The 26686-nt window shown below is 36.8% G+C and overlaps 1 protein-coding gene across 7 annotated transcripts in view; it reads left to right on the top strand.

Moving 5' to 3' along the window:
- Positions 1–26686, top strand: part of PDE1A (phosphodiesterase 1A) — a 351251-nt gene that overhangs the window by 233250 nt on the left and 91315 nt on the right. For all 7 annotated transcript variants that reach the window (XR_007478526.1, XM_033423689.2, XM_049712585.1 and 4 more), the window contains 3 exons: positions 97–210; positions 21374–21556; positions 26505–26571. Coding sequence is in view for 6 of the 7 variants with exons in the window: in XM_033423689.2 (XP_033279580.1) it covers positions 97–210; positions 21374–21556; positions 26505–26571 (364 nt within the window). In the remaining variant the exon portion in view is untranslated. The remainder of the gene's footprint in view (positions 1–96; positions 211–21373; positions 21557–26504; positions 26572–26686) is intronic.

Raw genomic sequence — 26686 nt, 5'->3', positions numbered from 1 at the left:
AACCCAATTTGTATATTTAATATTGGACTATTTTCCATACAGTTATGATAAATCTCTTTTTATTTTTCTTTCTTTTTGGCCAACTTTTGGAAATAGACTAAGATGCTTAGTGAAGCAGCTGGAAAAAGGTGATGTTAACATCGTAGACTTAAAGAAGAATATTGAATATGCAGCATCTGTGCTGGAAGCAGTTTATATCGATGAAACAAGGTAAGTTTTAACCTCTTCTCACTTTTAACTTTTTGCCTCTCTCTTTTTTTCCCGTTTTCTTGACCCCCCCTTTCATATCTTAGCCATGAAACCAAAATCAAAATCTTACTAAAACTTAAAATGTTCTTCTTCATGTAGCTATGGAAGAATTATGATTCTTTCTTTAAAAAATACAAATTTTAATCCAAATGCTTGAATAATAAAAAATAGTCAATAATAAAGTCAAAAAATAAACAAATTAAAGTCTCCTTTACCCCTACTCTCACTGTCCTTAGGCCCAGATTTTTAATGTCAGAAACAGTGTAGGCTTACACTGATTTTCACTGATGTAAGAATTTTCCTATTATCTCAAGATTGCGGAGTTCCTTCTGAAAAAATGGGTGTCACGTGCCCACATATTCTCATGATATTTATCTATCAGACCCTCTGTGCAGGGCTTGCTAAGGGGCAGTCTCCAATGTGTATTTGATTATCACCTAAACCCCATCACCCAGCCTGATAATTAGCAGAATGGTAAGGAGAATAGGAAATGGCAATTCATTTGAAGAGTGTTGTTAGGCTAGTGCTGTGGCTCTCAACCAGGCCATTTGCCTTCCAGGGGTCATTGGGCAGTTTCTGGAGACATTCTTGTTTTGTTGATGGGGGCGTGCTACTGTTACATAACGGGTAGAGGCCAAGGATACCACTAAACATCCTAAAATGCACACGAAAATCCCCCACAACAAAGAATTATCTAGCCCCAAATGTCAATAGCATGGAGGTTAAGAAAACTTGGCCTAAAGGGAGGACTGTAAAGAGGGACCCTGTGGAGGCAAAGACATGCACTTCCAGACTTTAGCACAGAAAAGGTACTGAGTTTTTTCAAAGTCATGAGGCAGGTGGAGTAGAGAGGTCTTTTAAAGGTATTGACCAAAGGATACCGACTTCAGAGGGTGGAAAACAGCCTTCATGGGGTGATTGTTGATATAGAAGCCAGGGTAGGAATTGTAAAAATTCAGCCCAAATATCAGAGAACAAAGTACCCTCTTGGTGTAGTAAGCTGTCTCTGAGGAACGCACAAAAGCTCCCCAGGAGAAAAAAATAACCAACATTTGGGTATTTGTCACACAGATGACAACAAACACACCAGTCTTGTAAGACCCTTTGACCCCTGCCTCCTCTCCAGATTGCTGAGCAAGGAGACGCAGCAAAGTGGGTGGGACAGGGGACGGGGCATGGAGAGTGAAGACATTCATCATGCCCCTTCTCTTCCACAGGTGGCCCTGCCTGTGTCAGGCCTGAGCATGGGCAGGTGAGAGACGTTAAGTCAGATGTGAGACAGGTTTTTATATATCAATGTGTACTGGACTTAGAGACACACACACATACAACAATTTATTTAATAGGTAAAAAATTCACGACTCAAAAATCAAAACAATGTGAAAAGGTATGTTTTGAAAGTCTTGTCTCCACCTGTTTCCCAGTCTACTCAAGTTCCCCAAGTCATAAATTTCTTATGTATATTTTCAGTGATTTATTATAAATTTTTATTTCATATTTTCCCTCTGCCTTTCATAGAAGGTAACATACTATTCATAACTTTCATTCTGATTTTTTTCCCCTCAGAAAGGAAACTTGATCTTCCTATATCATGGACTGACATTTAAATTTTAGACAATAAGAATTTTTACTGGCAACTGATAGAAAAGTGCGTGGTGAGGACCATGCTGCGCAGGTGATTCTTTGTCCCCAGAACAGAACTCTGTTAAAGCACAGTGTGAAGTCATAACTTAAGAAAAAAAATCATAGGTATACTTTTAGAATGATTTTTTGGTTAACTTTCACTGAATATATATAAATGTATATGATTCTTCTTTGTGAACAGAGATTCAAAGTGTAAATTTTTTTAAAATCAGGTATTTTTCCTATAATTTCCTTGCCTTCATTTTTGTGTGTGCTGTTTCTTGTTCACAAGTTGACTGAACTTAATGTATTTAAGATTTCTTCAATCTGTCCTGGACATTTCATTTTTTATACTTATTTATAAAACTGAAGAACTTTTACCTTTAATAATTATTTGGAGATTTACACTATACGTCTTGTAATGACATAATGCAACTATCCATTTTGCCTAAGTGTCTCATCTTTCATTTGATAGACTATTATATGCTTTATCTATTAATTTCTCTGTTGTATTTCCTTTTCCAGAAAATTATGATTTCATAGATATTTTTTAACTTAGTTCCCCAAGATCCCTAATTCACTTAAACATATGTTACATTTCAAAGTATAGTTCCTTTTCTTTTGAAACTTGCTCTTTTGTGGGAAGAAAAAAATGCTTAACTGCTTCATGATACAATGTGGGTTTTTTTCCTCTTTACAGCAAAGTATCCCAGCTGTTAACGACACATCATTCCCAACTTTTACTCAAATGGCACAAAATTTTTCACTCTTTTATTTTAATGCCTCCACGGCATCATGAATTTTAAATTGGATCAATGATAATACCCCACATTTGTACCATCTTCCAAGAGCTCTTGGCTTCATTATCTCATATTAATCTCACCACAATCCTGTGCAGTTGGCAGGGTGGTCATTACTTTCCATATTTTACTAATGAGAGAGCCAAAGCTCTTGAAGTAAACTGGTTTGGCAAAGGTCACAAACCTAGACTTTGGCAAAACTGCGACTAGTAACTAAGGTATGAATTTTTTTCTTTTTAACATCTTTTATTGGAGTATAATTGCTTTACAATGGTGTGTTAGTTTCCGCTGTATAACAAAGCGAATCAACTATACATATACATATATCCCCATATCCCCTCCCTCTTGTGTCTCCCTCCCACCCTCCCTACCCCACCCCTCTAGGTGGTCACAAAGCACTGAGCTGATCTCCCTGTGCTATGCGGCTCCTTCCCACTAGCTATCTATTTTACGTTTGGTAGTATATATATAAGTCCATGCCACTCTCTCACTTCGTCCCAGCTTACCCTTCCCCCTCCCTGTGTCCTCAAGTCCATTCTCTACGTCTGCATCTTTATTCCTGTCCTGCCCCTAGGTTCTTGAGAACCTTTTTTTTTTTTTTAGATTCCATATATATGTGTTAGCATATGGTATTTGTTTTTCTCTTTCTGACTTACTTCACTCTGTATGACAGTCTCTAGGTCCATCCACCTCACTACAAATAACTCAATTTTGTTTCTTTTTATGGCTGAGTAATATTCCATCGTATATATGTGCCACATCTTCTTTATTAAGGTATGACTTCTTACTTAGTGCTCTTCCCTCTATAACTGGCTTCTCTCAGAGTATTGCTATCAAACAGGATGGGTTTCAATGACCTCTGAAAGATTTAGATGACAATGTGTAAAACATTCTGATGAGTAGAATTGTGAATTCTCGAAAAAACAATCCCTAACATTTATGACTAATAGCCTATTATTATAGCTATGTGCCAAGAACTCTCCTAGGCATTTTAATGCACTATTTTATTTAACCATCACAGCAATTCTAATGAGATAGAAACTTTATTATTACCATTTTACATATGAGCAAAGAGAGTCACAGGAAAGTTAGATGGCTTATGCAAGGTAACACAGAGGGTAACTTAAAGAGTGGAGTTAGGGTCTTGGCAGCCTGACTCTAGAGCCTGGCTTTTAAGCACAATTCTCATCTGCATCCCTTTAGCCACTTCTGACCAAAAGATGATTCCAGATACTTATTGGAGGTTTTGATGAAAGCTCACATGATGTCAGGGTTGTGGGACCCAGTGGTGTGTGGACTGTGGTTACATCTTTTCCCAGCTCTTCCTTCAGTGATGTCATATCGTTAGCTTAAAATTGGCTACAGGGAGAGTATTTATACCATGGAAATTGGCAAATGCTACAAATCAGGATTTGTTTTTATTCTGGAGAGCCTGTGATTAAATATTGTCATCATGCCACTGGTTAGACCCAAGATTACCTTGTACATATCTTCTAAGACTGTGATTTTATGATTAAAATATCAGCTTAAGAAATTTTAAAGCAAAATTACTTGATGTGGTTTGATTTCCTATAGACTTAGTAAAACACAGCAGTAAACTGAGGATTTTTTTGTTGAGATGTATATATAATTATTAAAATTGCATTTGCCTTAGAAATATTAGTAAAACAGAGATAATTTAGAATGAGGAGGGATGAATAAGCATTTAGTTTCTTTTAAACTTTAAATTAAAAAACTGCTGACTTTTGAGATTTTTTAATGGAAAATTCTCTTTCTAGAAAAAATGTTTCAGTAAGTATTCAAGAGAGGCATTTTTTTGGGGGGGGGAAGCTGGATTACAAAAAAAATGATTAAAACATTATAAAGCAGAATAAAACAGAAATTATGAATTGGTTTAAATCCCCCCCCCCACTACACACACACACATATATCCCTTTTCCCACTAAGCCTTAGCAGGATTTCAATTAAGAAAACAAATCACAACACAAAATGTCTCTTGAAATATGATATGAGTAAGAAAAATAGAAAAGAATTTCTGATAGAATTTGAATTCTGACCTTCTTTGAGGGATGATAGCACAATTCCCTAATGAATATAATTATTGATTTTTTAAGAAAACACTTTCAAATGCAAATGCCAACATTTTATGAGTTCTGCTTTCAGATGTGTCCCTAGAGGCTATTGTTTTTCAAAGCCGCATAGTTATAATCCAGAAATGTGACTTTAAAAAAAATAATTCTTTTTGATCATCCTTATTTGGATTTGGATGCTGCCAGGAAAAGTAGCATCCTTGGCCTCATGAATTGCTATTCATGAGGGTAGGCAGCTGACTGGGAGGTATACTTTCAGTGATGGATATTATTCTTATTAATACCTCCCTACAACACAATTTATAACTTTATTTTCTTAATGTGAACCAATATAAGTCTTATGATTACCACAGTTTGATCACAGACTCTGGATTCAGAAAGAATGAGGTGATGAAAGTCTGGATGCTCCACTCAGTACTCTCTTTCTTTAAGCAAGTGGCTCAACTTCTATACTTTCTAGCTTTATCATCTGTAAATTAACAATAATGACATGCTAACCTCACAGGGTTGATTTGAGGATTAAATGTAGCACCATATCTGACAGAGTAAAAGTTAAATAATAACCAATTTTTGTTGTACTAATAAAATGCAGATACTTCCGGGTACATAACACAATAAAGATGTATAATTTATAGAAAAATATCAAATAATTTATTGAGAGAAATTTTTTTTTTTTTTTTGCGGTACGCGGGCCTCTCACTGTTGTGGCCTCTTCCGCTGCGGAGCACAGGCTCCGGACGCGCAGGCTCAGTGGCCATGGCTCACGGGCCCAGCTGCTCCGCGGCATGTGGGATCTTCCTGGACTGGGGCACGAACCCGTGTCCCCTGCATCGGCAGGCAGACGCTCAACCACTGCGCCACCAGGGAAGCCCGAGAGAAATTTTTGATCCTGAAAAAATGAAGTCAGATGGGCTCAAGTTACCAGGAAGTGAAAGCAAAGTGCAAACTGATGGAAACAAACCTTAATAATATACACATCTTGATAAAAAAAAAAATCTTCAATTGACTCCTATGTCTTACTACGTCTAAAGGTCCTTCATTTTGAGAGGTTGTCTTGAGTGAGAATGCATGGATGTCAATCAGTACTTCAAGAAGTTAGTCTGCTAGCAACTGAGTGAAATCCAGGGCACCTTGAAGTCTAAGTCCCTTGAAATCATCAAGTACTGGAATTTACTAAGGAATATTCACTCATGACACAAATATCTATTGAGTATGTGAAGTGAATACCAGGCACACTGGTCATCAGAATCCAGGCTACAACCGTGCAGATAGCTGGTGGTTAGAAATGAGTCAAGAGGTGGGAAGATAAATGGAGGAACAAGGACTAATACCACAAACAAGAAACAGGGATGTTCAGAGTTAGAGAGAGAAACACAAGCACATTGACAGATTACAAGAGGAAACACTAAGTAGCCTCAGTAAATTATATACAGAACATGGGTATAACATGGTATAAAAACTGTAGAGTCAAGATTCCAAACCAGACATGGTTGGACTTGCTGAATGTTAAAGAGTTTAGTTCCCTGGCAAAGTTCCCTATGCCCATTCTCAAAGACATGGCTTCTAACAAAAGAACTTAAGGTTAAAAAAAAAAAAAAAAGGTCTGGAATGCACTAGATATATGGGCCCTAGAGCTCAGAAATATGGTGCCATATTACAGATGTGAATTGGGGGATTATAATCCAGGAGTCTCAGAGTTTTTTTTTTTTTAATGCTTTATTTCAATTTCACTATTCAGAGCTCCTATACTAATTCAATATGTTTCTCAGCCCAAAGTTTTTAAGAATGCCCAGTGAATGTTTACTTATTTAACCAATGTGTCCTGGCTGTCACTTTCCTCTACAGCCAGCTCTCTGGCTTCAAACTACTGATTTGTTCCTCTGCAGTTCACCTATCCCCCTCAAGTCCAGCAATCCACAGGCTGGTACTGCTCCCAAGCATGAGCTCAATCTCTTCCTCCGGTTCCCCAAACTGAAGCTAGCATCAGCTAGGCTCACTAGGCTCACTATAACTGCTGCACGACCTCTCAGAACCCACAACTCAACCCCTTCCATAGAGGTCCCCTACCAGGCATTTCTCTGCATCCTCTAAGGTCTAAACCCATCTTGTAAAGCCACCTTACCATCCCCTATGGAAGTGTCTTTCAACATGTTTTCCTACCCTGAATTCAGGATCTCCAGCTACAAGGCCAAGAAAAAGGAAGTGGGCTATCAAAATTAATGTCAAGGTGTGCATTCATCTCCAGGATCAACACCTATGCTCAAAGACTATGCAGTCTAAATCCATATTTAGAAAAAGAGTGACATTTTTCCAAAAGACACAGAATCTGCAGTGATGTAGCTGTGCTCACAATGAAGATAATTGTGCACATTACTGTTCAGAGTTGTCTAGTCTCTTGCAGTCACATTGTCTCCGTCTTCTATGTGCCAGAGTTGAGACTTTATTTTTGTGTAACTTAAAGACCTATTTAAAAGATTTTTTCATAAGACAAAAGAGCATTCTGCCTCTGAAGGTAAAATAAAGCCTCTGCAGAATAAAACAAATTATTTTTTGACTTTTCAAATGTCAGTTTTTCTCACCTCCTACTATTAAGGTTTTCAAAAACTCTTGGAGTTCCATCTCAAAATGGTCAACATGTTATCCTTGTAACTGAAGTCAAGGGAGAGGATGAAAATGCCAAATAGAGGTGTGGAGTGAGAGGGTGGTTATGGAGGGATGTGGGAACACAGCATTTAAAGTTAGGCATGGAGCTACTAAAGAGGATGCTCAGGAAGTATAGACATAGAAGCTGGAGGCAGATCTGTAAAATATGGAGTAGCAAAAGCCGGCAGAGAGTGGGGTTACTAAATATTGTAAATCAAATGCCACAGGGAGAACCACTGGATGCAGTTAGGAGATTCCTGATGCCTCTGAAGTGCAGTTTCACAAAGAGAAAAAGGTACCTGCCAGATTATGGAAGTATGAGGAACTGAATTGAAATGGCTCTGGAAGAAAGCAATGTGGACTGTTTTTCAAGAATTTTCTAGTAGGAAAAAGCATCAATAGAACGGTCTATTAATGGGGACATAATTTTTTTCATACTTTTTTTAGAGTGGAAACCTTCCGTTAGCCTTGAGATAGAGTTTAAAAAGAAATTCTGGTTAAAGAGAAATAATAACCATAGAAAGATTAGGTCAAGAAGTTATTCCTTGTAAGTTGGTGCAGCCACTGTGGAAAACAGTATGAAGTTTCCTCAGAAAACTAAAACTAGAATTACCATATGATTCATCAATCCCCGCTCCTGGGCATGTATCCAGACAAAACTATAATTCAAAAAGATACATGCACCCCTATGTTCATAGCAGCACTATTCACAATAGCCAAGACATGGAAACAACCTAAATGTCCATAGACAGATGAATGGATAAAGATGTGGTACATATATACAATGGAATACTACTCAGCCATAAAAAAGAACAAAATAATTTGCAGCAACATGGATGCAACTAGAGATTATCATACTAAGTGAAATAAGTCAGAGAAAAATACCATATGATGTCACTTATATGTGGAATCTAAAATATGACACAAATCAACCTATCTAGGAAACAGAATCATGGACATAGAGAACAGACTGTTGGTTACCAAGGGGGAGGGGGTTGAGGGGGGGATAGAGTGGAAGGTTGAGGTTAGCAGATGTAAGCGCTTATATATAGAATGGATAAACAACAAGGTTCTACTGTACAGTATGGAGAATTATATTCAATATTCTATGATAAACCATAATGGAAAAGAATATAAAATATATATGTATAACTTAATCACTTTGCTGTACAGCAGTAATTAACACAACATTGTAAATCAACTATACTTCAATAAAAAAGAGTTATTCTTATCTAGGAAAACAGACAAATAGCCAAGCATAGGTGGAAAATGTGGGTGAAGATGGAGCTAACTAGAGCGCAGCTAAGGGTCTTCAAATAAGCAAAACTTGCGTAGCACTGTAAAATCAAAAAGGTTAGTAAGCATTGATTTTAAACTCAGTTGCTCAGCAGGGGTAAGAGGTGATAATAATTTTTACCAAAATATAGACCATGGGCTCTAAAACTCATGGATCAATGTGATGTAGAGAGTAAACCCTGGGTGGTTAATCACTACAACTGGCAAGTCATGATGGCACTGACACACGTGTACTCCTTAAACATTTAGAGCAAGAGTAGGGAAGAAGGAAAAAAGAAAAGAGCTGGACTAATGAACACCTTTCATTAACATTTCAGTTGTAAGTGACAGGAAACCCAACCAAACCATCTTAAACTCTCATTGCTGAAACGTTGATGGCTAATGCTGACTATAATCATAGGTCAATCAGGACAAAAATGATGTCAAGGGATCAATCTCTCTGTTTCAATTACTCTGGAATGACCTCCTGATGCTTTAAAGGTAGCAAATCAAGACAGGCAGTGTATCCAAGCGTTACATCCTCACACTTTCAAGTCCAGTGGGAATAAGGGAGGCTTTTCTTCCCAGAGGCTCTAACAAACACAACTTTTCTGTTTCATTGGCTCTAGTTAGGTCATATGCTTATCCCTCAAACTATCATGCCCAGAAGAACTGAATATGCAAGTTCATTGGTCAAGCATCTCATGAGGCAAGTAGGAGGTCAATTTTATTTACATCACATGCCTAAGAATTGAGTGGAAGAGAGTGCTTTCCTAAACAACAACTATGTCATCTCTAGAGTGAAAACTAAAATGTTTATGTTAGTACCGCATGCAGTGGGACCTGGAACAGGGTCTGTGCAGGACGTTGAGCAACTCCTGTCCTAGGTTTGCTCCTACTAATGACAAGCCTATGGGCAAGAGATTTTTTTTTCTCTAGTCATTAGTTTTCTTACACAGAGATGAAGTCACCAGTCCCTTCCTGTTCTGGAATTCTGTGGTTTTATCCACAGTCCCAAAGTCCCTTGTAAAGACTTGCTTATGCCTAAACTACCCTGGCCCCCAGGAGGGTGACAGAGCCTATTGCTTATCATATGCTTAGTGGGGGAGCATTTATAAATTTGGGCTCCTGTATTTTTTAGAGTTGTTTCCATTTGGAGGAGTCCCTGAGGAAATCAATTTGAAGGGCATGTGCTAAGACATTGCTAGAGATCAGTGAATCATTAAAAAGCAAATTATGATTTTTATGAATTCCATTTTTATGGTGTGAGTTGTGGGGAGGGGTGGCTGTTTGGAGTGCTGTGTTTGTAGGCTGTTCTCACCCTGTAGACTGAGTGTGAAAACCAGGCTTAGAAAAAGTTGCAATACATTTTGGTTGATTTTCATATTTTCTGCCATCTGTGGTGTGTTACTTTCTGCAAACTTTCAAAAACAGCCTCCCTAGTGAAAGGGGAAAAAAATAACCTGACCAGATCTTTTGAGAGATAACTGACATAAAAAGCTCCACATATTATGTAAGATCTTACTGTTGTGATATTTTAGATCAATAAAATATAAATGAATATGTCCTGGATTTGAAAAAGATAAAAATTTTATTATTCTTTTCTAATGATGATATTAATAACAAGATTATTTGATGGTTAATTATATCCAAGACAACATATTATGCAATTTGCATATATGATTACAAGTAAGTCTCAAAAATTCTATGAATTAGATACATGTATTATTTTCACTATAAAGTTAAAAAATTTGAGACATAGAGAAAATAATTCACTTGCTTAGAATCATATAATCATTAAGTATCAGAGACAAGTTCAAACTGAGATGGAGCATACCCAACATCAATTGTTTTCTTCCTTGGCAATAGAACGATTTTTTTTTTTTTCAATTATTCGCTCTTCTCTGCAAAGCCAAGTGATTCAGGGGAGACCAGTCATAGCACCAGGCTCAGGATGAGTGTGTCCTAATTGACCTAAACCAGTAACTGGTTTCCAGTTTCCTAACCAATGAGTTTGGATATGGACATATGTTACAATTCTGGCCAATGAGACTAATGGGGGTTCTGCAAAAGATTTCCTCTCCATAGAAAAGGAGTCCTGTGTGTCTGGGGATTCTATCTGTATACCATGCTTGAAAATGATACAACTATCTGGCTACAAGCTTAGAGCTAAACCTAACACTAAAGTTGGCAGCATAGAAAGATGGAGGAAACCTGAGTCCTTGATGATATTGTTGACCTGCTGATTTAAAAAACATAAATCCCTGCTGGAGTCTACCTACCTTTAACTTTTTTGTTAAGAAAAATAATAAAGTCCTCTATAATTTAAGCCACTTTGGGTTAGGTTTGATGTCACCTGCTATTGAGAGCGTCCTTCTAGCCACATAGGTCTGCCTTGCTCCAAAGCCCATGTTCTTAATTTCTAATCTTTGTAAGTAGTCACATTATCCTAATAAGAAATCCTAACACAAGTGCTTGTTATCTAAGATAGCTACTTAGAATCTATTTTCCCATAAAACAAGGTAAGAGGTTGATTGAGTTTCCAAGGCAGCTCATAAAACATACTGATCCCCTGATACAGTTAAACAGCATAGGTGGTTCTTGGGCAAGTATCAGGTACTGGATGTCAGAGACTTAAGTTTTTTCTTAGTAAATAAAAGGGTGGGGTTAGGGGGTGGAGTGGGCATCCAGCATCCTTCTGCTCCAGGATCCTAGAAATGTACTGTGGTGTTCCATTTCCCCACTCAGTGTTTGTCTTGGTTTGGAGAATTTCAGGTTGGACTCAGTGTCCCTTCTCAAAATCTCTTCTATCTTCCTTTCTGACTCCTCTGGCTTAACCTAGGGCATCTTTGGATAATAATAGGAATGGAAACTCTGCTCTGACTCATCACATACTCTTCCATTATCTTGGGCCTTTCCTTCTTCCCTGGGACCTAGATTTTGAAACTCAAATCCAGGAACAGGAGTTTTTCCTTCCCCCGGTTATTCTGTGTCATACATGAGTCAATGAATGAAGCCATGGCTGACTATATGGACAAAGGGCCAGGGTAACAGGAATTTTTTTTCTAATTGTGATATCATCTTTGCACACATGAAGCAGACCTGACTAAAAATGACTTTATTCCTCACCAAACCACTGTAAATATCTTAATATTTTATAACCTCTAAGACCAGAGACTCTCTGCCTATGTTTTTATACATTTATTCACTTATTCAACAAATATTTATGAAGGACACTATATACATTGATAATTATTTGTTATTCTGTTTGGCCCTTGTTAACTCCTTCTTGTCATTGCCCCTACTCTTTTAGCTTCATTGGTTTAGAAAGAAATATATTCCTTGTCTTCACTCACACCCATGTCCTTCAAATATACCCCAGTTCTTCTTAGTACCCCTTCTCTGCTCCCCACCCCGAGAATTTGACGCTTCTGTATAGCATGGTGACTATAGTTAATAATACTACAACACATTTTTAAGAGTTGCTAAGAGTAGATCTTAAAAATTGAGAAATTGACCCTTCTATTTTTCAATTAAGTAACATACAGATCATTCTTATTCATAAAATGAGTATAAAAGATTCACTAATTAAGATACTTTAACTGAAATTCTTCTGCCAATCCCTTCCTGTATTGTTCACCAGCACTATCTCTGACAGTGAAATAATGGGCAAATGGACATAAGCAGTACTGCTAAGTCCACATTATAGAAAAGGATTAAACCTTACGTTCTTGGCAGAGCTCTTCCATTAATTGACATGTCATGAATGGATGAGAGCAGTTCTCCAAGTGTTCACAAGAATCACCTGGAGGGCTTGTTAATTCAACAGGTCTGGAGTAGAGCCCTTGAAGTTCCAGTTCTAACAAGTTCCCAGGTGCTGCTGATTCTGCCGGTCCAGGGACCACACTTATAGAGGATGTCAAAATGAGGCTACAAAAGGAGAGATGTACAGAGAATGTTAGAAACCTAATGGTTAGAATTTTAAGGTCTTATCAAAGGAGTGTGGCCCAAATATTGCCCCAAGTTGTATATGAAATGACCCTGGGAGCTGAAATGCCTCCCCGAGTCAGGAAACTTCACCACCTACTAGGAGCAAAAAGCAAGGGGCGCTGGAGATTAGCAGCGCCTCAGCAGCAACTCTTGGGCACAGAAGAGGGAGCCCTATCCTTTAGTCCATGACGTGGGCACCTCTCCCAGATCTGGGAAACCATAGCCCTTAGGCTTCATCTCTGGGCTGCAGCCCCAACCTTTTTCTTCAGCCTGCAACTCAGTGATCCTTGGAACAACACTTACTTAGATGGAGCCTGGAATACCCTCCTCTATGTCTCATTCCCTTGATTAGAAGAGGCAGAATATCATTCCTGAAAAGTAAGGCAGGGAGAAGATGGTAGATATTGTATTGATAGTATTGTCATAAAATATAAATGTACCATTTTAACAATTTTCAGTGTACAATCCAGTGGAATTAAGTACATTATTTACAGTGTTATACAACCATCCCACTATCCATTTCCACAAATTTTCATTATCCCAAACAGAAACTCTGTACCCATTAAACAATAACTCCCAGTCCCCCCCCTCCCCTCAGCCCCTGGTAACTTCTATTCTTTCTGTCTCTATGAATTTTCCTATTCTACTCAGTAAAATTTTAAAGTAGGTAAAAAATATTTTTGGAGGTTCCTCCTACTGCCTCCTCACAGCCCATAGAATGCGTAAGTTGTTCTTTGGCTCCCCCAAGTCCACTTTGACCAATTTCTTCCCGTAATGTCTGAAACACTTCCATCCCCAGACACCTTCCTTTTACTGCACCTCAGAAATAGGAGATCTGCTTAGACTAATTCATATGGATGTGTAAATGGCTGGGAGTTTACTGAGGGCTTGCTTTGTGTCAGACACTGTTCTAAATGCTTTCTGTGCATTTACCCATTTCATCCTCCAACCCCACCACTAGGGATACTATTATTATCATCTCTATTTTATTGACAAAGAAACTGAGATTCAGACAGATGAAGTATTTTTTCCAAGACCACACAACTAATAGGTGATGAAGCCAGGATTCCAACTCCTGAGGCAGTTCTCCTAACCACAGAGGATGCTTACTAATCAAAAAAAAAAAAACGATAATTAGTGGAATGTCAGGCTTTGAGCCTAAAGGAATATTTTCAAAGATATTTTTGAGCCAAAAGGACTTCCTGGTGGGAAGCCAAGAGCCATCAGAGAGGCCTAGGGCAGTTTTTGCTTCACCCGTTCCCTCCACTTTCATCTCCAAACTAACTCCCAAAATCTTGATGCTAACTCTCTGAGATCCTGACCCCTTCTCAGAGCCCTCCCCCAACATTTCTTGGACCTTCCTGCCTGTCTTGGGGGACGACCCTCCTCTGCTGGATCTCTGCTTCCTTGGCTGGATACAAAAGAGGTTCAGAGCTCTCTGTAGGCATTAGCTTGGAGAAAGCCACATCTAACTTTAACACTCTCCTTTGTCAACTTCATTTTGGCCAAATTTGCCTCTTGGAATTGAGCTAAGGTCAGCATAACTGACTTATCTACCCAAATGTTCAGTCTTCAGTCGCTCAGATATAATACTCATCTTCTCATAGTTAAAAAGAAAAAGATTGATAAAACCAAAGGAAACATTGAACAAAAGCTATCAGGTAGACAGAAAAAGAAAACTGCCCCCCCCAAAAAAAACCCACAAATAAATCTGTGAGCCTGCCATTTTATGTCTCTTTTGAAACAAGGCAAATAATAAATAAATAAAAGTGCATGGGTGGTGGCCTGGAAAAATTAATTCAAATGTATTTAGTACTCAGGAAGTAGGTTACTGACAAGTTGATAAGGCTTTTCAAATGTATTACCTCTTTCCATCCTGACATTTAATTTATTGCACTTCAAAGTACTGTGAAATTCTACCATCCAGATACATTTCTCTCTGAGAAAATGATTCAGCATACCAATCATGGAAAATAAATTTAAGCTTCCTCCAACCAAAACTCTGGTGGACCAAACTCCTTTAAGATCAATTATTTTTAACCCTGAATTTCAAGGTAGAGATGGGATGGAGAATAATGATTACTGATATTTTTTATTGTTTCAGTGTGAAGGTAGTCTGGGCACTTAGTAAGCAAAACACACATTTGAGGTTAGGGATAGCTCAGCAGTTAAAAACTCAGACCCTGAAATCAGAGAGACTTGAGTTCAAAAAATAGCATGGCCACTTCTGGTTATATGATTTGAGCAAATCACTTAGGGTATCTGTGCGTCAATTTATTCATCACTAAAATAGGGGTACTGATAATAATTGTGTCTCCCACATAGTGAGGAAGGAATGAAGTAAAGCTTGGAAGATTAAATGAAGTAAACCTTGGCTCCTTGCCTGGTTCGTAGTAGGTAAGCATCCCGTATCCTGGGCACTGAGACCCCAGAGTCCTCTACCCGAAGGTCTCCTAGCCTGTCTCCTAAGTCTTCATGGGTCTCCTCCTTAGGTCTTGCCTCCTGAGGGGGCCCAGGACACTGTTGGTGTGTGCACCCCTCCACCCCTAAAGAGTGGCCAAGAAGCAGCTGCTTTCAAGGATGATGGGTTGATGGAGATTGTACTGGGGCCATGGTGTCCACCTGCTCATATAGTGAGGGCCTGAACAGGAGGCAGGCAGGTGTAGAGAGCCAGCCATAGTCCACTGGCCCAGCCCTGTCACACAAAGAGCTGAGAATTCGCAATTCCAATACAACTTGTCAAACTTTTATGAAACATTAAAAGGTAGAAGGATAGAACAAATATCATATTTGTTCACTTGATATATAACTTTTAAATATTTAATGTGGTATTTCGGAGAAATGTGCTCCTACCCTGAGCCCAGCAGATATTAGAGGCAGAGTTGAATGAGTTAGTTTCTTGTTGAAGTGTGTTCCTTTATAAGAATAATAAAGCAGGAAGAAGAAAATTTCAAACTTGAGAAGCCAGTTTCCGGCAATTATGTATCCGGCAGATGAATTTTAGTACTTAATAGGTGTAAATGTGGGCACCGATTGCCTGGAAATAACTGTGTGGGTACACGAGTGTAACCATTTTCCAAGAGTACTGTGGACAGAAATATTCTCACTGATATTACTGTAAGAGTCAAAATCCCATGACCTCTCCTTCTGTGGCTGCCTCTTTCTTTATGCCCTTTTCCTACAAACTTTCTAGTTCAAAATATAAGCCCTTTGGGAGTTGTGTCATCTGATTTGAAGAGAAAATTTGGAGTATAAATAGCTCCCAAAGATCAGTACTGCGCTGATTGGATGCAGGGTCAGTTTTCACAGCTTGCCGGCCCTGCATCGACCCACAGCTTACGTTTAGGGACCCCTCACTTTCTGCTTTATTGACTCCATTGGGACTAAAAAAAAAGAGTTGCATCAAACACCAGTTGAAGCATTTTTCAGAGGTCCATAGTGTTAAAATTTTACACATATACTCCTATTGTTCTTTTCTATATAGTGCATTTTAAGAATTCCCAAGGAAAATGTACCAATGATTTTTTTTTCATGTTTTAAGTTTCTTAAACACAAAGTCTTAATTTTTAAGAGCCCTCATGGAGTAAGCAATTCTGCTCACCCTGCCATCCAACCCTAGGATGAAGAGCAATTGAGCTGTTGGATGTTTTGGAAGCAAGATTCATTATAGTATTTGAGATCTCATTTTATCAAGCTTCTTGCACAAATTTATGTCAGAAATGAAATGAAGGCAGAATGTAGTCACGTGTTTTACATGTGACATAATCTTATATAAGTATTTAGATATCTTCATATCTTAGATAAATGTATAGAAAAATTGTTTCTGATAATTCTCTAACAAAAGCCCAGGATTACTGTTTGATATTATACTATAGTTTTCATTCCTGCCCTATCTAGCTTGGTCAAATGAAATCTGAAGAGCTCCTTTTGGTGCTCAGAAGAAGAAACAGTATACAGGGCAAGTGCCACGGAAAGGGAAAATAAATAAGGGAGAGAGAGGAGAAATATGTGCCATTAGGTGTGTCGGATTATTTTTTAAATTCATTTAAATTTGTTTTATCTACCTGCCTTTCAACTTTCTTCTATCCAAACTTGAAAAATTATCTTAAATAGTTTGATACAAATTATTTGTGTCTTTATTAGGAATTTCTTACCATACTCTACTTGATAGATGAGCCTGAAAGAGTTAGTTCTGATAACTGATACTTAACAGAGATACTGAGGTCCTTGGTTGAAGGCATGTAAACAGTGCATACAATTTTAAAAATGTTTCTTTCCTGGGCCATTAATTCAAAATGCTATTAGAAATGTTTAATATCTTTTCTTTTTTTACATTTTTTTATTGAAGTATAGTTGATACACAATGTTGTTTTAGTTTCAGGTGTACAGCAAAGTGATTCAGTAATACATACATATATATCTTTTTTTTTTCAGATTCTTTTCCCTTATAGGTTCTTTTATACAGCTGAGTAATATTCCATTGTATAAATATACCACATCTTTTTTATCCATTCATCTGTTGATGGACACTTAGGTTGTTTCCATGTCTTGGCTGTTGTAAACAGTGCTGTAATGAACATTGGGGTGTAGGTATCTTTTCAAATTACAGTTTTTTCCAGATATATGACCAGGAGTGGGATTGCAGGATCATATGGTAGCTCTATTTTTAGTTTTTAAAAAAACCTCCATACTGTTCTGAATAGTGGCTGCATCAATTTACATTCCCACCAACAGTGTAGGAGGGTTCCTTTTTCTCCACACCTTCTCCAGCATTTATTATTTGCAGACTTTTTGATGGTGGCCATTCTGACCGGTGTGAGCTCATACCTCACTTTAGTTTTGATTTGCATTTCTCTAATAATTAGTAATGTTGAGCATCTTTTCATGTGCCTTTTGGCCATCCGTATGCCTTCTTTGGGGAAATGTCTATTTAGATCTTCTGCCCAGTTTTTGATTGTTTTGTTTTGTTTTGCTTTTTATTGAGCTGTATGTGCTGTTTGTATATCTTGGAGATTAATCCCTTGTCAGTCACATCATTTGCAAATATTTTCTCCCATTCTGTAGGTTGTCTTTTTGTTTTGTTTATGGTTTCCTTTGCCTTGCAAAACTTTTAAGTTTAATTAGATCCCATTTGTTTGTGCGTGTGTGTGTTTTTATTTCCATGCTCTAGGAGATGGAGACAAAAAGATATTGCTGCAATTTATGTCAAAAAGTGTTCTGCCTGTGTTTTCCTCTAGGAGTTTTATAGTATCCAGTCTTACATTTAAGTCTTTAATCCAGAAAAATTTCTAATATCTTTTCCATGTCAAATATACATTTCCCTATAATTTGCCTCAGAAATTGTAAAGAGATTGTTCAAGGGCAAATTAACCTAAAGGCAATGAAGAGATGATTAACAATAGTGAACTACTCCCAGGATGCTGCTGCTCTTATCAATCAAATAATATGGGACTCTAAAAGACTAAACTTTCTTATACCATCTCCATTCTCACTCCACTCCTCAAAGATAGTCACTTGTAATAGTTTAGTGTAAATATTTCTAGATGTTGATCCCCCCAGTCTGTGCCATGCACTGTTGCACATGCTGGTGATATAACAGTGCACAAGAACAGACCGACTCTCTGATCTTGAGGTCTTTACAGTCTAGTGGATAAATCATAAAATGAATGAACAAACTAATAAACATATGGCATGACATCAGCAGTGGTAAGTGCTAAGAAGAAGTCTATAGAAGGATAAAGATAATAAAAGTGTTTACTCTTTGAGTAGCGGGGTCAAGGAAGCCCTTTCCACCTAAATGCAGTGAGGAAATGATCCACACATCTTGAAAAAGAGATTCTAAGCAGAGGGAATGGCAAGTGCAAAGACCCTGAGCAGAAGCAAGCTTGGCAGGTTTGAGTATACCAAGGAGGCCAGCATTGCTGAAGCAAAATGAATAAGGTGGAAATTGTTAAAAGATAAAGGTAGAGACATAGCTTGTGGTGAGCTACCTAGGGCTGTATGAATTAGGCACTGACATGGTCTGACTTATACTTTAAAGGAGGCTGACACTGGCTGGAAATTCTGACAGCAGTAAATGTTGCAATCTTGAGTCTGAAAGTAGTCTGGAGGCAGGATTACTTCTTTGGGGGACCTCCGCCTTACCGCTTAAGGCCTTTAATTGATTGGATCAGGCCCACTCACATTATGGAGGGTAGTCTGCTCTACTCAGTCTATTGATTTAAATGTTAATCACATCTAAAATATACATTCACAGCAACATCTAGCCTGGTGTTTGACCAGACAACTAAGCATCATAACCTAGCCATGTGAACATATAAAATTAACCATCACAGAGGTATTTTTTGTTTTTCCAAGATTTCCTTTTTTAGTTATACAATAGAATATTTCATGCTTTTCTCTTTATGTACTCTCCTCCTTTATTTCTATATTCATTAATTAATCTATACCACTCTTTTTTCCCTGAAACTATATCTTATTTCATTTTCAATAAATGACATCATGCATCATGACTAAGGGATTGCCAGACTCCTGGGTACCACATCCCTATATGAACTCTCATTTTCATATGCTAATTTTGTCATATTTGATGATCTGTCATGGATAATTTATGATTTTAGGACATATAGCCCTAAAGTCATCCACATCAGATTTGCAAAGGAGCAATTGACAACCATTACTATGTGTCTGTCATTGTACTTAGAGTAGCTAATAAAACAAGATAGCAGTAGAATTCCTGGAGCATGGTGACATCACAGGATTATAGCACAATGATTCCCATTCCATCTGTCCTGCTCTGTGGTTTTATTTGATCACTGCATGAGGAATAATAGAAATGGCATAAGCCCTGAAATTTTCAAACCATGTAGTGTAGTGACTTGCCGTAATTGGCTAAGGAATCTAATTTTAAATGGTCAAAAGTAGAAAAAAAATATTTTGCTTTGAATTACGATGCCCATGTGTTAAGTATAAACGAAAGTCATCCAAACGTAAGAGCCAAATGAGAATTAAATATGATTTAGGGTAAGTATTAATCAATATTTTTTAATATCTTTATTGGAGTATAATTGCTTTGCAATGCTGTGTCAGTTTCTGCTGTACAACAAACAAAGTGAATCAGCTATACATATTCATATATCCCCATATCCGCTCCCTCTTGCTTCTCCCTCCCACCCCTCTAGTTGGACACAAATCACCGAGCTGATCTCCCTGTGCTATGCAACAGCTTCCCACTAGCCTTCCATTTTACACTTGGTAGTATATATATGTCAATGCTACTCTCTCACTTCGTCCCAGCTTCAATATTAACTTCCAAATATGTCTTTTTTATCTTCATATGTATAAATATAATTTTACAACTCCAGCACTTAAGTTGTATATAGTTTTTCATAAGGCATTTCATAAATGCATTCACACTTATTTAGTACTATGAAAAATAAATATTGGCAAATGACTGACATCGATATGCTTATAAACAGTAGCATATAGAGGAAGTCATATTATCTTTTGAGTCTCTTTTTGGTAGTTTTTGCTCTCTGGAGATGATGTGTGACTTGTTCTGAAGGCTGTAGCACTCGCTGTCATCTCTGGCTACCTTCCTTCCATCGGCTCATAATCCTTAGGCCTCACTCTGTGCAAAGAAATTTACTAGCGCGAATGGAACCCAAAGGTCAAAGCTAAAGTGCGCCGAAAATAGCTCTGAGTTATTAAATTGGTGCGCCAACAAGGAAAAAACCTAGTCAAGCAAAGGGCAGAGCTGACCTGTATTCTTCCTGAAGGCAAAGCTCAATTGCTCTGTAAAGCCCTTTTTGTATTTTGTGGGGAGCCTTTCACACTATCTTGCCAGTTCAGACCTTTAGGAAGTTCTGGATCACTGGAGCTGCCCACCCTTAATGCAGCTATTGTTACTGGTCAGTCCTGTCCACATCATCTACCTGGAGCTTATACTGGAGAGTGGCAGGGCAGTGCTTTCAGCTCCTGGTCACTTCCTCCTCACACAGCTGATTTCCTCAGCCAGCAGTTCTAAGCCCATCAGATCTCCACCCTCAAGACATCATTTGCTTTAACTTTTCCACCTGACACTGGCTAAATCACCTAAAATTAGCTTTCAAAATAATCCACTTGTTTTCATCTTTATTTTTCAAGTTATTATTTTCCTAAAATTTAGGGATACCCATCAAATAAAATAACACATGTGAATGACTTCTGTAAACTCCAAGGCCTTATTCAAATAGCATGTACTTTCTGTACTAAATATACACAAGCTAATTAAATATAAGACAACTTTTATAGCTTCGACTCCCCTTTTTCTTTCCACTCCAGTTGCTTCCTTTAATAGACCTTTGTTTACGAACTCTCTTCCCTATCTTATATTAGTTTCATTTATTATTGAAATAATATATTATTATATATTAATATATTATAAATATATTAATATAACCGATATCTCCAGACTCATATCATTGTACTTAAATGTTTGGGAATGCTCAAATGTTCAAGTCCATTAGTCTTTGCCCTCAGAAGATGACCAATTTGAGAAATTCAGAGATTTCAAAATGTTAACCCAATCATTTTTTAAGACAGTTCATATTAAAAGATGATCAGAGAGTGACTTGCTATACTTTAAATCCTATTGCCATGCTTGTTTTGTTATTAGTTTTTCTTCACTTTTTACTAAACTTTAACCACTGTAAATTTTTGTAGAAGACTGCTGGATACTGATGATGAGCTCAGTGACATTCAGTCGGATTCGGTCCCCTTGGAAGTCCGGGACTGGTTGGCTTCTACCTTTACACGGAAAATGGGGATGATGAAAAAGAAATCTGAGGAAAAACCAAGATTTCGGAGCATTGTGCATGCTGTTCAAGCTGGAATTTTTGTGGAAAGGTAAGTGAAGTTGTTGGTATCTCAAGACAAAATTTAAAAGACAGCAAATATACTTACTATGTCAAAGTTATGAGAGTCCTGTATTTTATTTATTGAGGAAAACTGTAATCATAAGTATAATTGGAATGAACAGATTTAGGACTTTATGGTGAATTTACCTATAACAAAAATATCTTGTCCTGGATTTATTATTTTCATTTATTTTTAAATTGACATAAAGACTAAAAGCAAAGGCTTTTGAATGACCATTCTCCTCAGATGAACTTTTGTGAATAACTGTTTGTAATACATTTATAAACACATTTATATGCTTTACACCTAATAATACATTTATATGCTTTACACCTAATTTTACCCAAATACAATGTAACACCCAATAAAATAAGTTCTATACTACATACCAAAATCAAGCAGGCCTTTTCTTGGCACTAAAAAGAAAAGACCATTCTCTTACCATTGTGGAAGAAAGCTCTCTCATGTCCACTTTCCTTGAAGAACTTTTCAACCTTTCTGTCACTGAAGCATTTCTGTCACTTGCTGGCCCCTAGAAACACCAGAGTTTCTAAAGTGAAATACATGTTAATATTAACCAATTTAAATTCTTTAGCCTTTAAGAGGACAGCTTATTTTTCTGTCTGGAAACAAGATGTTTCAGAACTAAAACTACGAAAAGACCTGAAATAACATCTAATATCTGACAGTGTTGAAAACTAGTTCTTAGAAATCCCTTGGATTAAAAAACAATTACATTACATTAAATTATACATAAAAAGGTTATTTTAACATTTTTGAAACAAATAAAATCGAGGAACAGAGAAATTTTTTATCAATGTATCTAAAATTAAATTTAAGGGAGACCACATCATTTTTTATCTTCAGACATCTCTAGTCATTACCTCTAATGAACTTCATAAACTTTCGTTTTCTTCTTCTAACAGAACAATGAGAAGCACTCTTGGGTTTCTAAAAATCTAAATGACAATGCATTGCAAGAAGTATTCGAAGTGATTTAAAGATGTATTATAACCATAAGACATGAAGCATCTAGGATCTTGGTTTATGACTATATTACCCAAAATAACAACCACTCAGTGATTATTCAAATTATTTTGACTACTTCTTGACTATATCTAGTTGGCTTTGATAAAAGAACCCTCATAATAACCATTATGAGCTTATAATCATGATGAGTTAGGTGAGATGACAACCCCCCCACCCCTAGTGCATAAACTGCTCCCAGCTCTGCCAGGTGGGACCAGAAATCTGAAACAGAGAGGTAGAGAGGGCTGGAGAGAAATAATTTTTGTAATTATGTTCCTATTTTTTAAAACAACTTAGGCAAGTGTATGACATTATTGATTTTCCTTAATATAAATTCGAAAACATCTAAATCATAGTTCAGAAAGTCAGTGAGAGAATCAGAGAAAAAAGAGTGCATGTTTGCTTTAATGAAGGAATGTATATTTTGTCTTTTTTGTTTAAGAAAATATTGCAGAACTTGGCAAACTGAAAAGAAATGTAAATTATTAAAGTAAACCAACTAAATTTCCATTCCCATTAAATAGAAAAATCAAGACAAATTCTGTGAAATATATTGACACGTTAAACTTGCAGTTTTTTTATATGCTACACAGAAATATCAAAACGTACTTAAGGTAACTAAATTAGCAAGCAGTCTTAAAGAAATTAATGTGCTAAAAACACATGGAAATGAAATTTTTAAATTACTTTTGAATCCCCATTAGTAAGTGTGTAAACAGAGTGAGATATGTTTATCCTGAATTTTCAAAAACAATCATCTTCAGTCTTGAAACTTAGAAAGTCTTTTTGAGTCTTCTCTCAAGCAGCCCCTCCCAAGAATCAATACCTCAGCAAGTCCAGGCAATTTGCTTACCCCGGTGTATCCTGAGCCTACTCACTTTCTCAACTCCACTCCTGCAACCCCAAACTGAGCCTTTGTCACCTGCCATCAGAAATATGACAATAGCTTTCAACTCTTCCTCACTTGCCCTCTCCAAACAAGTCATTCTGTAGTGATTTTTAAAATATAAATTAGTTCCTGTCATTCTTAAGCTTAAAACCATCTGATTGTTTTTAACATTTCACTTGATATACCATTACACTTGGTATTAAAGGCAACTTCTGTATCATGGCTTTGCATGACTAGGCCCCCTTACCTTCTAGACTCATCTAATGCTACTCCACCCTTACCTGAATATCTTTACTAGTGTGATTTCAACTCCATGAATATCCCTAAACTCTTGCTTCCCTTGGGACCAGTAATCCTGCTATTCCCTCTATCAGAAATGATTTTCCCCACCCTTCACTCTGGCTAGCCCTTTCTATCTTTCCAGAGGCCTTTCCTGGTTACTCTGTATACTGTTCATCACTTTCTCTATCCCAACCAGTGGTTTACCTCATAGCATTTAGTGCTGTTTTTAATCATATATTATTTCTTATTTATTGTCCCTCTTTGCCACTGAATTAACCCCATGAAATTTTTCTTGTTCTTCACTGAATAGTCTCTTGCTTAGTACTGTGTCTGGCATAAGATAGTGGGTTTTTTTTAAGGTTTTGAATTATATTTTGTAACTGTAGTAAAAACCTTCCAAGAATAATCTACCGTATTTCCAGCTGGACTTTAACCACCTATAGGAGAAGAGGAAATTCATTATTCTTTTTCAGCAACTTGTAATATAGTGACTATTTACTCAAGTGTGAGGCCACTGTATTAAGGTTTCTCCCACATTCATTTGATTCCAGAATGAGTAGTCCTAATTTTCCATCCTAATTTTCTAGTTCTAAGTTTTCATCCTAATATGCTATTCCCAATTATAGTGTTAGAAAATGATAATGGGGAAGTTTCTCCTTCTCCTTGGATGAGTAATCTTCTTCCTTGTCTTTCTTTACATTCCATATAATGAGAATATACAGGGATATTCATTTCTCAACCTGCTACAAGTCTAAGAAACATCAAAGTTCTCACTGAGTCCAAAGAGCCTTGAAGAACGTCAGAATTGGAGGCAATGGTATTGATGAGAACAATAACACTGATAATAACGGCTTTCTTGTATCAAGTACTTATAATATTTTGCTAGGCCTTTATATCATTTACTCTTCATAAAAAGCATATAATTATCCTCATTTTACAGATGACTGACATTAAATAGCTTTCCAGAGGTCACACTAGTGATTGGCTAACCTGCGATCCAAAGCATGTGTGCTCTTTGCTCCATCATACTGCCTTTTGTGCCATGAAGTCACACTGATTTAGTTATTTAATTTTTAAGGTTCCTTATTCCTGACCTTTTTATTTCCTCGCCCATCATCCTTCCATTTCCCCCGTACTTCAATTTTTTAGTAATGATTCAAAAAATAGAAAAGACTGTTTCCTGAAAAAAAAAAAGAAAAAAAAAGGAACTAAATATCATTACTGACAGCAATTATTTTCTGGGTCTTTTGTAGTGTGATTAAATAGTTTCCTTGCCCTGCATTATTAGAATAATTATACCTATCTCAGTGGAGTAATTAACACAGGTATTTTTCTTATAAGAAATCTTCCAATTGAGATAGAGGGTAAGGATACATTTTTATGATAACTGATTGCCACACCTAAAAATTATTTAACGTCATTTAAGATAAACATAAAATGGGAACATGGAAATAAAGTAACAAGGTCTCTGTAATAAAATGGAAAGATACTTTATCAAGGAAGTCTAGTCTCTATGTAAGTAAATACAATATTTTAATTCTGAGCTTCCAAGAAGTGAAGATTAAAAAGGAAAACATGAAGAATTACTTGGCTTTTATTATCTTGAAAAAAATGATAGCTTGTACATAGAAACTGAGTAATATCTTAAGGATTTTTAATATAAGGTACATTGAATCAAAAGGTTAGTATCTCCCATAGTGGTTTTATAAAAGATGCAGAATATTTTCTTACGTTCTTATATTTCTTATATTGACCCCCAATATAAATTAAAGATATAATCATTAAATTATGGTTTTGTCCAGGCGTCTTGGGAAGAGAGTTTACTTCAGTATAGCCTAGGACTGCAGCTTGCTTGTGGACTAACAATATAAAAATTAAGGGACATGATTAATAATCAGTTAAATTCTTTCTTCACAGGACTTTGTGGAGGAGCCATGTTCCTTTCAGTCCTGATTAGAAACCTGTTGCTATTTCTACCCATTAGGGTATCATGTTGATTCTATTTTTGCATGAATCAATGGAGGAGTTTCTTATATTTGGTTTAAGTCATCTTGGTTGTCCATTGGAAGCTGGAAAACTCCAACAAATTACTGATTAATAAAAAAATATTTTTGTTATTGATGCTACTATAAAAATAGAAACACCCTGTTCTTTCTGGATAATCTTTATTAAATAATATTAAATGACAATTTGAACAAACTTAAGCAATTTTTGTCAATATGTTCTCCTCCAATATTTTTAACTTAAAAAAAAGGCTCTGTAAATTCTGATGATAGTGCATATTCCCTCCTATAATTTTTACTCTGTGGAAAGAAAAACCTATCAAGGAAACGTTTCCATGACATTCAGCTTCCAGACTGAGAATTTTGGAACACAAATAGACACAAAACAAGACTACTGTGCTGTCATGCATGTGGTGGCATGCTAAAAGGTGTTGTTGCTGCCCGTGCAAAGGACAGTCTCTGTTTTCAATAAGATGACGTTTAGGGAAAGACCTCTTCACATAGAATCTAAAATCACACTGACTTTGTGGTTGTGATGCAAATGTACTATTTGTATCTGTCACATTGTAGATGCTTAATAAGCGGTGACAATAGTTATCATTGTTGCCACAAAGGGAGACTGTGACATGATACAAGGTAAACACATCAAAGGTAATTTTTTCTTTGTTCTTAAGGAATAGCTGAAAACTTTGAGTAACTGATTTTTACATATACACTTATTTTTCTTTTTCAGAATGTACAGAAAATCCTATCACATGGTTGGGTTGACATATCCAGAAGCTGTCATAGTAACATTAAAGGTAAAAAAAATGTTCAATTACTTTAGTTTTTCAACTAGTCATTTTTTCTAATCTCCTTAAAAGGACTAGGAGAAAATGAGAATAGGTCTTTGCTGCAGCTTACATGTTGGAATGT

This window comes from Orcinus orca, chromosome 7 (genome assembly GCF_937001465.1).
Source record: "Orcinus orca chromosome 7, mOrcOrc1.1, whole genome shotgun sequence".
Taxonomy (NCBI): domain Eukaryota; kingdom Metazoa; phylum Chordata; class Mammalia; order Artiodactyla; family Delphinidae; genus Orcinus; species Orcinus orca.
The sequence above is the reverse complement of the archived record's forward strand: the minus strand, read 5'-3'. Positions and strand labels throughout refer to the sequence as shown.